This window comes from Dendrobates tinctorius, unplaced genomic scaffold (genome assembly GCF_039654945.1).
Source record: "Dendrobates tinctorius isolate UK_male_01 unplaced genomic scaffold, ASM3965494v1 ptg000201l, whole genome shotgun sequence".
NCBI lineage: Eukaryota > Metazoa > Chordata > Amphibia > Anura > Dendrobatidae > Dendrobates > Dendrobates tinctorius.
In genome coordinates this window covers 6423574-6439472 of record NW_027361868.1, presented here as the reverse complement: position 1 = coordinate 6439472, position 15899 = coordinate 6423574, and the positions used below count along the sequence as shown (strand labels likewise).

Below are 15899 nucleotides of genomic sequence, written 5' to 3'. Positions count from 1 at the left end.
CACCCCAATTCTCTGCCGCTCAATTTAACGGCGTGGCTGTTGAAACCGCGGTTCTGAGGCGGTCAGGTTTTTCAGATCGGGTTATTCACACCATGATCCGGGCTAGAAAACCATCGTCTTCCAGAATTTATTATCGTACGTGGAAGGCCTATTTCACTTGGTGCGAGGCCAATGACGTTCCGCCCATGTCCTTTTCTCTTCCTTCTATTCTGGCGTTCCTCCAGGCAGGCCTAGATGCGGGCCTTGCCCTCAGTTCTTTGAAGGGTCAAGTTTCGGCGCTCTCCATTCTTTTTCAGAGGACGTTGGCCTCCCGTCCGCAGGTCAAAACCTTTCTTCAAGGAGTGGCTCATACGGCACCTCCTTACCGCGCTCCCGTGTATCCATGGGATCTCAATCTGGTTCTGGAGGCTCTTCAACGGTCTCCCTTTGAACCTCTCAGGGAAGTCTCCCTGTCCCTTCTCTCCTGGAAAGTGGCATTTCTGGTGGCCATCACCTCCACCCGGCGCGTGTCGGAAATGGCGGCCCTTTCTTGTCGCCCCCCCTTTCCTGGTGCTCCATCAGGACAAGGTGGTCCTACGGCCCCGGCCTTCCTTCCTAAGGTGGTGTCCACTTTCCACCCAAATGAGGACATTGTTCTCCCATCCTTTTGTCCGGGTCCAATCCATCCTCTGGAGCGCTCCTTGAACAAGTTAGACCTGGTCAGGGCCATGAAGGTCTACTTGGCAAGGACGTCTCCCTTGCGGAAGACAGACTCTCTTTTGATCATTCCAGTGGTGCGCGGAAAGGTCATCCGGCCTCCAAGGCTACCATTGCTCGCTGGATCAGATCAGCAATTTTGGAAGCCTACCGGGTCAAGCATCGAGTGCCCCCTCCTGGAATTAGAACTCACTCTACCCGGGCAGTGGGTGCCTCCTGGGCGGTGCACCACAGAGCTTCTGCGCAGCAGCTCTGCAGAGCGGCAACCTGGTCTTCGATCCACACGTTTGCCAAATTTTACAAGGTCCACACCTACGCTTCGGCGGACGCCATCCCAGGCAAAAGGATCTTGCAGGCGGCGGTGGTGAGTCTGCTGACCTGATGGCAGTTTGTTTCCCACCCCAGGGACTGCTTTGGGACGTCCCATGGTTTCTGTGTCCCCCAATGAAGTGATGGAGAAAATAGGACTTTTGGTTGCTTACCGTAAAATCTGTTTCTCGGAGCCTTCATTGGTGGACACAGCACCCTCCCATATTCTGCAACTCCTGTTCTTATGTTTGTTTGTTGATTACAGTTGAGTTGTCTGTTCTGTTTTCATTCTGTTTTGTTACTTCTCCTACTGCTTTCTCACTAACTGAGGAAATTAGTGCCGGTCGGTGGGGTGTATACTGCAGAGGAGGAGCTAACCTTTTTTTGTACATAGTGTCAGCCTCCTAGTGGCAGCAGCATACACCCATGGTTTCTGTGTCCCCCAATGAAGGCTCCGAGAAACAGATTTTACTGTAAGCAACCAAAAATCTTGTTTTTTCTGTGACTGTTGCTTGAATTTGGCTGTGATTATTTCCCTTTTCCTACTTTGATTTTTAACCCCATCCTCCACACCCCAGTGTTTACCTCCGTTGTTTATGTATGAGTACATTTGCATGTTTGGTATTTTTCGTTACCCCTGTTAGTATTACCTTGTTAGTCTGGATGGTATATTGTGGTACACTATTACTCCCCTCTTCCCAGTGTGGGGGAAGGGTACAGACTGAGGGCAGATTCAGGAGCTAAGGCAAGATACGTGGCCCCGGCGTCTTCACCATCAGAAGTAATCTGGGGAACAGGGCGAGCTAGGGCGCCTCTAGCGTTAGGGATAGGGAAGGAGGCCCTGGGACACTCGACAACAGAGTCGTGACAGTTGCATTATAATAGTGATTGATATTACATGCAGGAAATAATATTACAGTTGCAGAAGTCGTCACTTGCAACAACAGGAAAATGGAGATCAAGAATGAATACAATAGTTAATGTATAGTGAATGTAGCATTGAGATGGAAGCCATATGTCTATAAGACTTCAGCAGCCGATTTCTCACCATCTGTGTAAGCGTGGGATATGTCGCAAGTGAAATTTATATTGCAGTGCATTGAAAAATGATTGAAGGTGTGGGTCGACTATAGTACAAAGGCATAATGCTAGACATACATTACAGGCGTGAGAATGAGACGCCGAGAGTGACTAATAAATGTCAACATGTTACATTCATCATATTAAAAACTTGACAAGTTACCATATATACACATGTATAAGCCGAGATTTTCAGCCCATTTTTTTGGGCTGAAAGTCCCCCTCTCGGCTTATACACGAGTCATATACCTGGGGGTCGGTGGGGGAGGGGGTGTCAGAGATCATACTTCCCCCCCCCCCCCCCCTGGGCGCGGTCTCTGCAGCCCCCTCGCTTCTCCCACGGTCTCCCTACTTCAGCGGTCACGTGGTACTGCTCATTAAACTCATGAATATGCGCATATTTATGAGATTAATGAGCGGTACCACATGACTGCTGAAGGAAGAGCTGCCGGAGACTGTGGGAGTCGGAGAAGCGGGGCTGCAGAGACCGCGCCAGGATATCCAGTATTCACCTGTCCGGGGTCCATCGCTGCTCACCGCTGTCTGGTGCGTCCTGTGTCAGTGATGTTTAGGCAGCAGGGGGCGCGGTGACTTGGTTAGTGCGCGCCACGCCCTCTGCTGGCTGAACAGTCACTGACACAGGAAGCGGCAGACAGCGGTGACCAGCGATGGACCCCGGACAGCAAGAGAGGTGAGTATGGCATTTTTTTTTTTTGCAGCAGCATATGGGGGCATAATTTATGTAGCATCTTATGGGGGCAGAATATGGGGGCATAGTCTATGGAGCAGCATATGGGGGCATATTCTATGGAGCAGCATATGGGGGCATATTCTATGGAGCAGCATATGGGGGCATAGTCTATGGAGCAGCATATGGGGGCATATTCTATGGAGCAGCATATGGGGGCATAGTCTATGGAGCAGCATATGGGGCATAGTCTATGGGGCAGCTTATGGGGGCATAATCTATGGGGCAGCATATGGGGGCATAATCTATGGAGCAGCATATGAGGGCATAATCTATGGAGCATTTTATGGGGGCGTAATCTGTGGAGTATCTTATTGGGGCATAATCTATGGAGCATCTTATTGGGGCATAATCTATGGAGCATCTTATTGGGGCATAATCTATGGAGCATCTTATTGGGGCATAATCTATGGAGCATCTTATAGGGGCATAATCTATGGCGCATCTTATATGGGCATAATCTATGGAGCATCTTATGGGGCCATAACCTTTATGGAGCATTATATGGGGCATATTATTCTATGGAGCATCTTATGGGGAAGCATATTCTATGGAACATCTTATGGGGCCATAACCTTTATGGAGCAGCATATGGGGCATATTATTCTATGGAGCATCTTATGGGGCCATTATTAACCTTTGTGCAGCATTATATGGGGTGTATTTTGTATGGAGCATCTTATGGGGCCATCATGAACTGTATGGAGCATTATATGGGGCTCCTGATTCAATATGGATATTCAAAAACATTTAACCTACTGATGTCTCAATTAATTTTACTTTTATTGGTATCTATTTTTATTTTTGAAATTTACCAGTAGCTGCTGCATTTCCCACCCTAGGCTTATACGCGAGTCAATAAGTTTTCCCAGTTTTTTGTGGCAAAATTAGGGGGGTCGGCTTATACTAGGGTCGGCTTATACACGAGTATAAGTATGGCCCCATAAGATGTTCCATAGATCATGTGTGCAAACTGTAAAGAAAGCGCTGCGGAATATGTTAGCGCTATATAAAAATAAAGATTATTATTATTATGTATATACGGTAAATGAAACCAATGAAACTTAAGAAGATCACTGAATCGAAGTGATCACCTAAGAAGAAACAATGTATCACATGAACAGATCCATTCGCGAAGTAACAATATCATGCATGGTGTTTAGTGTGAACAAGCGTATAAAACGCACAAGGGTTGATTACTGAAAAGAAATATATTTTCTCATCTATGCGTGAAAAATGCCCAGGATAGATGAAGGTTAATGGAATAATATGCAAATAATGCCTCGGGAGTCATTTAGAAAGCAGAGTTAATTAAATCTAAACAGCGAATCTATAATCAAACAATTAATTGTTTGACCCTTTAACAACAACATTGCAGAATGGATTTATACCTCTTCATACAACAATACAAAATCAAATGATAAATGAAGGTGTAGTCAGTCTCAATGAAGAACAAATCGTTTCTGAAGTTCATACCATGAGGATATTTAGTCAATATCCAGAGGAAATGTTGGACAGGGGTGCTAAGGGCCCACCCGTAACCAGCTCCAGGGCCCCACTTTTCAGTTACTTGCAAATGTGACATTATCCTCGATCACAGAATTATATAACAGTGATCTGGGTAGACTGTGAAATAATTAAGATGCTGCTTTTATCTCTACATAGTGATTTAAGTAAGAGGGTGGTGGCCCACCGGAGGATTCTCCTGTTCTCCTGTGTGCCAGTCCAAGCCTGTCCAGAAGTCTTCCTCGACTGCTAATTGTTTTTTTCCAGCTGCCCCCCCAAGTAGCCTGATTTGCTTTTTCAATTCCAAAGAAGACCAGACTAGAAATATCACCTTTGTGTGTTGAGGCTTAGGACTCCGCACCTGGCTAGGTGATAACATGTCTCTGAGCGTTCTACCTTTTATTCCTACTACTCGGCAACCATCATCTGTAATAGTATGTAATCTACCGTCTTGATTTACCACTGGTCGGTATTTCAGACTAATGTTTTGCGATAGAGTTAAATTGGTAGCTATATGTAGTAGAAAAAGTGATGGCAGAGGGATAAAAAGATTTATGCTTCGTTGCTTGAAGCAGCCTGCCCAAATGCACGATCAACATTAGATGAGTTATCACCTCTGTCCAACAATCTGTTTTGGATCATTTCGCTTTCCCCGGTGAATGCCTCGTCTTTGGAGTTGACGTTCTCCTAGCTTTATTAGATTCTCCATTGGGGATGGCGCATAAAGTATGTTTAGGGCTAGATGATAATAACATTGTGTTCCCAGCAGTGTCCTTTCTGAATAAGGATGAGTCCACCTTGTTGGTAACGGCATTGCCCTGTAGTATTGTCACGCCGCGCTCACCTGGGGGCGGGACCTCGGTCCCGACGTCATCTCCTCCGGAGCCGTGGTCACTCCGGGGGTCTCGCCGGGTGCGCACACGCACCTCTCGTACCTAGGTCCCTGTCTCCTCCATGTTATGTCTGCGTTTGCGCGCTTTTCTCAGTTCGGTCTCCAGGTCAGTCCTCTCTATGGTACTGGAGGACTTGACCCGGAAGCTCTCGTGATCATGTGCTATATCAGGCTACCTCTTCCTAGGGGAGGTGCTTGATTACTGTTGTGCTTCCTGGCTTGGTCTGCCGTGTCCCTGCCTGGCTGTGCGCTGTATTCAGGTCCCCTGCCTTGCACTCTGTTGTGCCTCTTGGCACCCGCTCTGTCTTGTACTCAGTTGTGCCTCCTGGCACACGTTCCAATCCTGCACTCTGTCTTATGCTCAGTTGTGCCCTCTGGCACACGCCCTGCTCCTGTACTCTGTTACACCTCCTGGCACACCTGCTGCCTGACTCAGTGCTCTGACGTGCTGCTTGCACGCATCCTGCTTCACTCACACCCGGACGTACGAAGTCTCTGTATACCACGTGTTCCCGTGTCCACGCTTTACACGTTCTTGCAGACACACTCACCCACTCGTGTCTCCTGTGAGCCAGCCGCCTGGTGCCAGCAGTCGTACCTCACCCCCTGGGGCTTGCCCCTGACACTCCCTGTATAGGGGGTGGTCTTCAGTAGGTCCGCTCGCCCTGGGAGGGTTGGTGTCACGAACCAGAGGGTCCACTCCAGGAGTCGTCACAAGTATGATGTCCGAAAAGAGTTTTATCGGATAAAGGATTGTAAGTGAATATAATGTTGCCCGTATTAGAATCCAAATATGACACAAAATCCAACTCTGTGGATGTATTTCCCTTCCACACTGGGAGCACATCATCAACATACCTACCGAACCATGCCAGATGTGATAGCAAAGGATTTTTAATCGTATATTTCCTCCCATCAAGTCATAAAGCAAATCACAAGAGATGGGGAAAATGTTGGGCCCCCAGTGTTTGCAGGGCCCAGTGTGAAAAAGTGATTGCCCCCTAAACCTAATAACTGGTTGGGCCACCCTTAGCAGCAACAACTGCCAGCAAGCGTTTGTGATAACTGTTTGAGTCTTTTACAACACTCTGGAGGAATTTTGGCCACTCATCTTTGCAGAATTGTCGTGATTCAGCGATATTGGAGGGTTTCCTTTCTTTTCCCCTTAATTATAAGACTGTTTGCATACACCAGAAATGCGTCAGTCTTGGTATTTCTAATTTATGTTTTTAGCAAGTTTTTTTGTAATAAAGAAATAATTTCTGCTGTATCCTGGATGGCTGTGCCGATGAACTTACCTTTTCTCTACTGGTGGCCCAACCAGTTATTAGGTTTAGGAGACAATCACTTTATCACACAGGGCCCTGTAGGTTTGGATTTCTTCTTTCCTTAATAACCACCTTCATTTATAAACTGCATTTTGTGTGTGTGTGTGTGTATATAGAATATATATAATATAATTTTTTGCAAAGTGCAGATTTTTTTTTTTTTAATTTTAGCCATGAAAACGTATAAACAACTAAACAATGGCAATTTTCACCTGGATTTTTTTTTCCTCGATTTTATTTTATTTTTTTTCCATTTTCATTAAATGATACAAATCATCCCCCAAAAACCAAGCTCCTCATACGGTGATGTAAACTAAGAAATCATAAAGTTATGGAAGAAGATGACGGAAAGAAAAATTAAAAGCGTAACAATGAAATGTCACCTGGCCGGGAAGGAGCTACGAGGAGTTTTAGAAACTTTTAGAGAAGTTTTACAACAAATCTTTTTTTTTTTTTTTTTTTCCTCCCCAGCAGGACGCTGAGCTAGCACGCTGTCAGGAGAGAGTGACGTCACTGGAAGCCCATCTTAATGCGTGCGAGCAGGAGATTGATCGCTTAAGAGCCGTCAACGGGAAATTGAATGAATCGTTGTGTGAAGCTCAGGGGCGGCTGGAAGAAGTGCGAGCGCTGCAGGTGAGTGTGGACTTGGCAGCTGCGTTAAGCTGTAATGTGTCTTCGATCTGTTTGTCATTCCTCTGTAAAATGTTACATTTTCGGATCCTTTACACCTCTCGTTGGTACAGATGTATTGAGCAGCACGTATAGTTCCACTCCGGTCACAGCCGGCTCCTGGTGCAGGTCCGGCTGCGGGAGCTGTATTTTATATACTCCTTGCAGCAGCCCCCAGTCTTGCAGTGATGGCGTGCCTGTCGGATACCTCTGGAGGGGGGTCTTAACAATCACTAGGATGAAGGGACCTCTGAGCTGCAGCCCCTTCATTCTCCAGTTCGGGGAGTTCCCAAAGATTGGATCTCCAGCAAGTCCTTCCCGGCGCTGAAACTTATTTACCTAGTAGTCTCGGTTTTGTCTCCCGCCACCAAGACTGATTCCAGCCCACCTGCATTCAAGATACCCGCCATAGTCCGAACCACAGGAAGGGTAGGGTCGGCGTTGTCACACTTACAACGGCGCTCCCCATGCCATCTTGAATGGTAGATGATACAGTGTTTAGTGCTAGCGTGGAGGGTCCATGTAAAGGATTACTCCAACTTTGCTCACTTCTACATTGAGATTGAGCAGGACGAGTGAAGGAACGTCTACCGATATCTGCCGGGATGCTTGTGCCATCGTCAGGCGAGGCGGCGCACCTGTCCTGTCCCTGCTGATCGCGCATACATCTAGGCAGATATCGGTAGATGTGAAGTGTCATGTCCTTTCGAAGGTCTGGAAGCAGAAATGAGTAGATCTGGACTAACCCTTGAAGTGACAACATACATCATAGTGATATACCATCACTTACTGAAATGGCAGCGCTCCCATCCAAGGGGCGTTCTCTCCCTAGAATTCCTATGTTACTGGACAGTACAGATGCCATATATTACTAGAACGCCCAGCCGGGAAGCGGCTTATCTGTTTTGTGAAAAACATGACCTTTATTACATGCGACTAGCTTGTACTGATCTGCAATACCAGTTCCGGCCTAGAGTGGCGCTGTTCTAGAAAGAAAACAATAAGTTAAATAATGTACAACTGTGATCACCAAGTTTGGCTCATAGGGGCTAAATTCAGTGTATATTAGAAGTTCCAGGATTGTGCGATTCCTTATTTATGCAGAAAGCCTCGTTAACATAATGAAGCAGGGTAATAATACTGTAAGAACTACCTGTGATATTATTTGTATGTTTTGTTGTTTTTTTTTTTTTTAATTTTTTTTTAATTTAGATAAAGTTTGATGAATTGAAGAAGAAAAATGCCAAAACTTGTACTGATCTCCGTCACTGGATGAATGTATGTAAAGAGCTGGAAGGGGAGAAAGGGCAGCTGCAGAAGAGACTCTTGGAGCAGGAGGAGGCGCCGCAGGAGCCGACACAGAAGCAGGACGGTATGTTCTCTGATGTTATCTATACAGCAGAACTATTCAGTTCAATATTCTGAACGCACCGATTGTTAGTGTTCATTTAAAGGGGTTGTCTGGGTTTTAAGACCCCATCACAAACCTTGGTAAAAAGGACCTGTCGCGTGGCTGGTGTAAACGCCGCTGTTCTCTTGAATCCGGCGATGTTTTTCTTTAGTTCCTGCGCCTCTCCGTTCCTGAGATACGGCCTCCTCTTCCTTGTATATAAATCTAGTGTCTTTGATCAACTGGGTGTGGTCCTTAAGAATGATCAGCTGAAAACCACACCCACTTGATAACAAGACTAGATTTGTATACATGGAAGAGACAGCCGTATCTCAGGAACGGAGAGGCGCAGGAATAAAAGAAAAACCTCACCGGAATCAGGAGAACGGCAGCATTTACACCTGGTAAAAATAAATTACTTATTTAGTAAAAAAAATTTTGGGACCCCCATAGCGGTTCCCTCTGGAAAACCCCAAACCACTTGTACATTAAACAGAGAGCGCATTCATTATAATGGGAACGGTGTAATGTCTCATTTCTCCTGTGGTGGCGCTGGAAAGTTCCCATTTTTTTGCAACAGGTTCGGAAACTGAACCTTTTATTTTGCCGGCAGATGATTGTTGTTTTATTCAGCCATCATCTGCCTCTTAGTAGTAAAAAAAAAATGAAATTGTGTTTTTTTTTTTTTGTTTTTTTTTTGTGCTCAATTGGAACTTGTTTTCCAGCAAATTAAATGTTTAATTAAATGGTGTTGTTCAAAACGACAACTCTTCCCGCAAAAGAAACAAGACCTCATATGTTTATATCAACTGAGCTCCCCCGGAGCTCCCCCTGCTGGTGGCGCCAGGTAGTAAACAATAATTTCTGTAAATGCTGCATATTTTGCCTGTGGATATGTCACAAGTGTCTCTATTTCTGCGCAGGTACAGACATGAACAGCAGCAATAGCGACTCCTTGTCAGAGATCGAAGAGTTAAAACAGTCTTTGGAAGAGAAGACGCTGGAGGCGGACGAGACCGTCGAGAAATACTGCAATCTAATGATCAAGACTCACAAGCTGGAAGATTCCAATGAAACGCTCCAGAGGCAGGTGGATCTGCTGAGGACTCGGCTGAAGGAGCTGGAAGCCGAGAAGAAGGAGCTGGAATCTCCGCGCTCACAGCCAGAAGGGACGGAAATTGAGGGGAAGAATCCAAGGAAGAGCAGAAGATCCACACAAGGGAAGCAAACGGGCAAGAGGCGAAGGGAATCCGAAAACACCGGCCACAACCCATCAACTCCCCAAGTCGTGACCAAAAGGGTAAAGAAAACCGGAGAGCAGAAACTAGAAGAAGATGTTGAGCCTGAAGGGCTCCCTGAGGTGGTGAGAAAAGGTATAACCCTCATCATTGTCATTTACAACTTCACAAGCCTCAGAGCTGAAATCTCTCTGCAGTCCTTGCTGAACACAGATCACTCTGGTGGTTCACATGTTGTGTATCATAAAGTATACTGGCAGGAGCTCAGATAACCTGTTACTAGAGAGTCTGTCAGCATAACAACCAGCAGAAAAGTGAGTGCAGCTCTGGAGTATAATACAGGATGTAACTCCAGATCAGTAATGTAATGTATGTACACAGTGACTGCACCAGCAGAATAGTGAGTGCAGCACTGGGGTATAATACAGGATGTAACTCAGGATCAGTAATGTAATGTATGTACACAGTGACTGCACCAGCAGAATAGTGAGTGCAGCTCTGGGGTATAATACAGGATGTAACTCGGGATCAGTAATGTATGTACACAGTGACTGCACCAGCAGAATAGTAAGTGCAGCTCTGGAGTATAATACAGGAGGTAACTCAGGATCAGTAATGTAATGTATGTACACAGTGACTGCAGCAGCAGAATAGTGAGTGCAGCTCTGGAGTATAATACAGGATGTAACTCAGGATCAGTAATGTATGTACACAGTGACTGCACCAGCAGAATAGTGAGTGCAGCTCTGGAGTATAATACAGGATGTAACTCAGGATCAGTAATGTATGCACACAGTGACTGCACCAGCAGAATAGTGAGTGCAGCTCTGGAGTATAATACAGGATGTAACTCAGGATCAGTAATGTATGTACACAGTGACTGCACCAGCAGAATAGTAAGTGCAGCTCTGGAGTATAATACAGGAGGTAACTCAGGATCAGTAATGTAATGTATGTACACAGTGACTGCACCAGCAGAATAGTGAGTGCAGCTCTGGGGATAATACAGGATGTAACTCAGGATCAGTAATGTATGCACACAGTGACTGCACCAGCAGAATAGTGAGTGCAGATCTGGAGTATAATACAGGATGTAACTCAGGATCAGTAATGTAATGTATGTACACAGTGACTGCACCAGCAGAATAGTGAGTGCAGCTCTGGGGATAATACAGGATGTAACTCAGGATCAGTAATGTAATATATGTACACAGTGACTGCACCAGCAGAATAGTGAGTGCAGCTCTGGAGTATAATACAGGATGTAACTCAGGATCAGTAATGTAATATATGTACGCAGTGACTGCACCAGCAGAATAGTGAGTGCAGCTCTGGAGTGTTATACACTAGGTACCTCTGGATCAGTAATGTAATGTATGTTCACTCTGTTGTTCCACATTTATGTAGATTATATTTTCTGTAATATATACAGTATATTGGAAATACAGAGCACATAATCGTAAATGTACACTTTGTTTAATCTTGTAAGATTGTGAGGTTTATATACTTCTGTGTCCTGTAGGATTTTCTGATATCCCATCCGGGAAGCAAAGTCCGTTTGTCCTCCGGAGAACAGCGGTGCCGATAAGGAGGAGCCCCCGTCTTTCCTCGCAGACGAACTCCCCCTCAGTATTAAACACACGTATCGACAATCTAGAAAACATTCCTGACCTGAAGAGTCTGACACCAGGGGGCAGCAAATCCCACCTGGTAAGTCTCAGATGACAGCACGCTGTTTAGGGCCATGCTGGGAGTAGTAGTTGCACATCTAGAGCTGCAGCTTGCAGACTATTGGAGTCAATATTCCACTGACACACAAGGATATAAAACCTTACACAGGGGAGATCCGGGAGTAACTTGCAATAATTGGTGCAGATGCTGCAGTTTGACACTCATGAGGTCGGGTTAATGAGGAGCAGTTACGTTTTTTAATTATATGGCTTTATTTTTTTTATGTGTTAGTGAAATTAAACTCTAAAATAAAGACGTCCCATAGCGACGAGTCCAGCCTACTACACTGTTATTAACGGGTTGTCTCCTCTCGAAAACCCATTTTTGCAATATAGCAGGCCCAGTGATCATCTGATCTGATCGACAGTGCTGTCACTTTTTGGAAATTTTTTTTTTTTTTTTTTTGCACATCCAATCTCCTCCCACTTGGCTGTGTAGGGACCCGCACCCCCCTTATCTCTTTCAACTCTTACTCACTAATATATATTGATCCCGCAGACAAAAGCCTCAGAGGACGACTCTGCTCCAATGGACACTCTGTCTCTTCTCCTGATGAAGAGTCGCGCGTCCAATAACTTGTGCGGCGGCGAACCGGAGAGCAAGCAAGCCAGCGCCAAAGTGTCACTTGACGAGACGGAGGAAGAAGAGGGGACGTGTCATGTGCAGTGATGCAGCGGAGATTTTATTGTACAGGACTTAACTTTTATAAAACTTTTTCTAATTAATATTCTTTCGCAGAACATAAAGAAATCCCCCCAAAAGTGTCTGCAGCGAATATTTGAACCCAAGATCATGTGGATCGGGAAGAGCGCATAGGACCAGTGGCCGGGCTTGGCCTATGTACAAAGTGTCATTTTAGATGGCGATCTGATCGATGGCAGGGGTCACTTACTTTCTTATGTGTGTGAATTTGGACAATCCCCTCTCACAACTTAGATTTTATAGTCACAAACACTTTCGTCAATGCCTGTCATAAATGAAAAGATTATGTAAAAAGAAGAATTTTAATCTGTGGCAGCAAGCAGAGATCTTGAAACACGAGGTTTTTTTTTTTTAAAGTTGTACTAGAAGTCACTCCCTACTCCCCATTACAATATTACTGTCTGATTTTATGCCAGGAAGTAAATGAACCCCTTAGCGACCTGTACTTATTTTTATGACTGCACTTCAGGATACCTTCAAGGTTCTAGCAAACTTCCGGAATGACTGAACTTCACGTCTTAGTTAATGATGGACTGTTGTTTCTCTTTCCTTACTTGAGAGGTTCTTGCTATTTTCTTTACTCCTTGTTTCCATATGGTTTCCTGTATGGTTTTGCTGCCTTTGGGCTCATTCTAATGTGCGAGAAAACGGACGAGTACAGTCCCATAAAAAATGAGATTGCACTCGGAGCATGGTTAAGCTATGAGTCACAGCTCATCTGCGATTTTTTTTTTTTTTTTTTTTTCTCAGCTGTACCTGGGTTGAGACAAAAATTGCAACATGCTGCGATCGTCCTCGTATCTTGGGCGAGACTCGCCAATGCAAGTCAATGGGTGCGAGAAAACAATCGCACAGCACTCGCATCGTACGAGTGCCATCTGATTTTTACACACCCTTGTCTTTGAAAACCCAACAATTCAACAGCCACATACAGTAAAATCACAGCGTGACACAATAACCATGGCCCCTGCCTAGCCTATTAATATCATCTCAAAGCTGTTTGCCTACCCTTTGCTGAGTATTAATTATAGGAGGACCCGATTTCATTTTTTTTTTTTTTTTGGTGGGGGGGGGGGGGGTGTCCCTCATTCTAATAACCAGGAAAAACTAAGTATACAGCTGTGAGCTGATATTAATCGCCTGGGAATCTCCATGGGTATCTCTCCCTTCCCTGGCTATAAAGGCTATAAACACCTGCCCCCAGCTGTCAGGTTTACCTCAGCTGGTTAGTAAAATGTCGGGGGATCCCACGCCATTTTTTTTTTTTTCCAGAAAGGAATTTATTTACTAAAAAGAAACACGTACAGTAAACTACACAAGCACTGTACTAAATATATCTCACTCATATTTACAAATATATATATATATATATATATATATAGAGAGAGAGATATATATATATATATATATTTTTTTATATATATATATATATATATATATATATATATATATATATATATATATATATATAATGTTGAAGAATATTTCCTTGGAAAACTGAAAATTACACAGAGAATTGCTCTATGTAAAAGCTCCAAAAAAAAATAAATAAAATCGGATTGTACTCATGAAAATCGCATGACCCTTGCATGACTTTTCTGGGCCGAAATCGGACTTTTTTTTTTTTTTTTTTTTTTTAACAGTGATGGATATGAGTCCTTTAACAAACTTCCTGACAGGGTTGCACTTTTTTAAAATAGTATCACTTTTTGGGGTATTTACCATTAAATAGACCCCTCAATGTCACTTTACATGCAAGTTTCCATGAAAAAAAAATTGCTGCTAAACTTTTAACCTTTTTAGCATCCAAGCAAAATAAATGGAAGTCTGAAAAATGACGTAACGTAATCACGTAAATGCTTTGACCACACAGCCACAAAAAGGATAAAATTAAAGGGTATAAACATTTCAATATTGCAAATTTGTCAAAATTTTCATCAAACGTCAAATATTTTTCGTGTGTCTTTCAATGTACCACTATAAAGTACAATGTGTTACAAAAAAAATTGTGCTTCGTTGCTAAAAGGGTAAACTTTAAAGGGGCTGTCCAATTTGAGCTCCATAAACTTGCTTGGTTTAAAAATATCAAAATTGGCTTTACTCCACCTCCCCAAGTCCAGCAGTGACGTCACAGCATGCTGCAGCCCATCACTAGGCTCAGCGGGCACGTGCCACTTTTCGTCATCACTGCTAAACCTAGTTATTGGCTGCAATCCCTTTTTAATGTGCTATCTTATGTTTCCACAGATATGACTGATTATTTTATATCTCTATGTAAAATCATGTCTTGTATTTAAAAAATCCCTTTTTTCCCCCCTGTTTCTAATGTTTCTGAATGTGTCAGTGCTGTATATATTTATGTGTTTGGATTCTCATTGAGTATTTGGTGCTAGCATTTTTTTTTTATTCTGGGACTGAGCTGTGTGATACTAATTGTGACCTATAGATATTGCTTGTATAAATTTTATAAAAATATCTTTCCAAATCAGAATATCCAATTCCTTATCATTTCTGGGATATTAATGGCTCGTGCAGTGAGTATTAGTTTCATATCATTTCCACAAGTAAGACATGGAGTAAAAGCCAGGCACCTTCTGTTGTTGAATCTCCACCCACCTGCCATTAGGTGTGTCACATCCTCCTGGGAGACCTGGGGTTAAGAAATTATTATGTATTGTGAATCGCAGATCTTCCATTTAGCCTGTGTGTTTTGTTTTCCATATTACATGGATTTTGTTTCCTTTGGTGCTGAGGAGGTTAACCACCCTTTCTATGCTGGTTGGAAATGTGCAGCTCCATCTCACAGCTGCTCATTTCCTCTCTCTATAAAATCTGGCCAGACCTTCTCTTCCTCACCAGTGAAAGTTCTTCCTGGTTCCCTGGAGTTGGAGATCTTTGTTGCTGCTGGAGTTGTTTGCACTCTGTTTTTGGGTGTATGCTTTCTTCATTGTCGCATTTCCATTTGGTTAGTACATTCCTACCCTTCCCTATATACCTCTCCATCTTTGATGAGTGTTTTGTATATTATTTGCTTTTTGTTATCCCTGTTTGTCTTGCGTGTTTATACACTAGCATTTTTGTCCTAGGCCTCGAGGGGGAGGCGACAGCTTAGGGTGTCACAGAAGTACTGTAAGGCTTGTGGCCTAAACCTCCTCACCTTCAGAGGTACCTTGAGGGAGCAGGGATGGTTAGGGCCCCAGCCTTGGGGACAGTGCAGGTCCTCTTTTCCTAATCACATACAGTCACGTGACACAGCTCCTCTATGTTCTTCCTCTCTGCTGCTGAATCTTTCACCTAGCATCATTGACAGCTCCTCAATGTCCCTCCTCCCTGCTGCTAAATGGCCCATCACTTAGGCTTCTTAGCTCCTCCGTGTCCCTTCTCCCTGCTGCTGGACCTCGACTCACCAAACATGATTGACATCTGCTGAATGAATGTTTGCTCACTTAACCTTCTTGACAATGCCTCAGTGTCGATCCTCCCTGCTGATGGATCTCTGCTCACCTAGCATTCTTGACTGCTCCTCGGTGTCCTTCCTCCCTGCTGCAGGATCTGCTGCGCTCACCTAGCATGCTTGACTGCTCATCAGTGACCTTCCTGCTGCTGGATC

General features: G+C 44.2%; 1 protein-coding gene across 2 annotated transcripts in view; it reads left to right on the top strand.

The window, feature by feature from the left end:
- Positions 1–13627, top strand: part of CENPF (centromere protein F) — a 41350-nt gene extending 27723 nt beyond the window's left edge. The window contains exons 17-21 of one of the 2 annotated variants that reach the window (XM_073553359.1): positions 7034–7192; positions 8441–8600; positions 9542–9991; positions 11379–11566; positions 12086–13627. In XM_073553359.1, the coding sequence (XP_073409460.1) occupies positions 7034–7192; positions 8441–8600; positions 9542–9991; positions 11379–11566; positions 12086–12256 (1128 nt within the window). In that variant the 3' untranslated portion in view covers positions 12257–13627. Of the gene's footprint in view, positions 1–7030; positions 7193–8440; positions 8601–9541; positions 9992–11378; positions 11567–12085 lie in introns of both variants that reach the window. The other variant, XM_073553358.1, reaches the window with a different exon arrangement.
- Positions 13628–15899: the final 2272 nt, after the last annotated feature.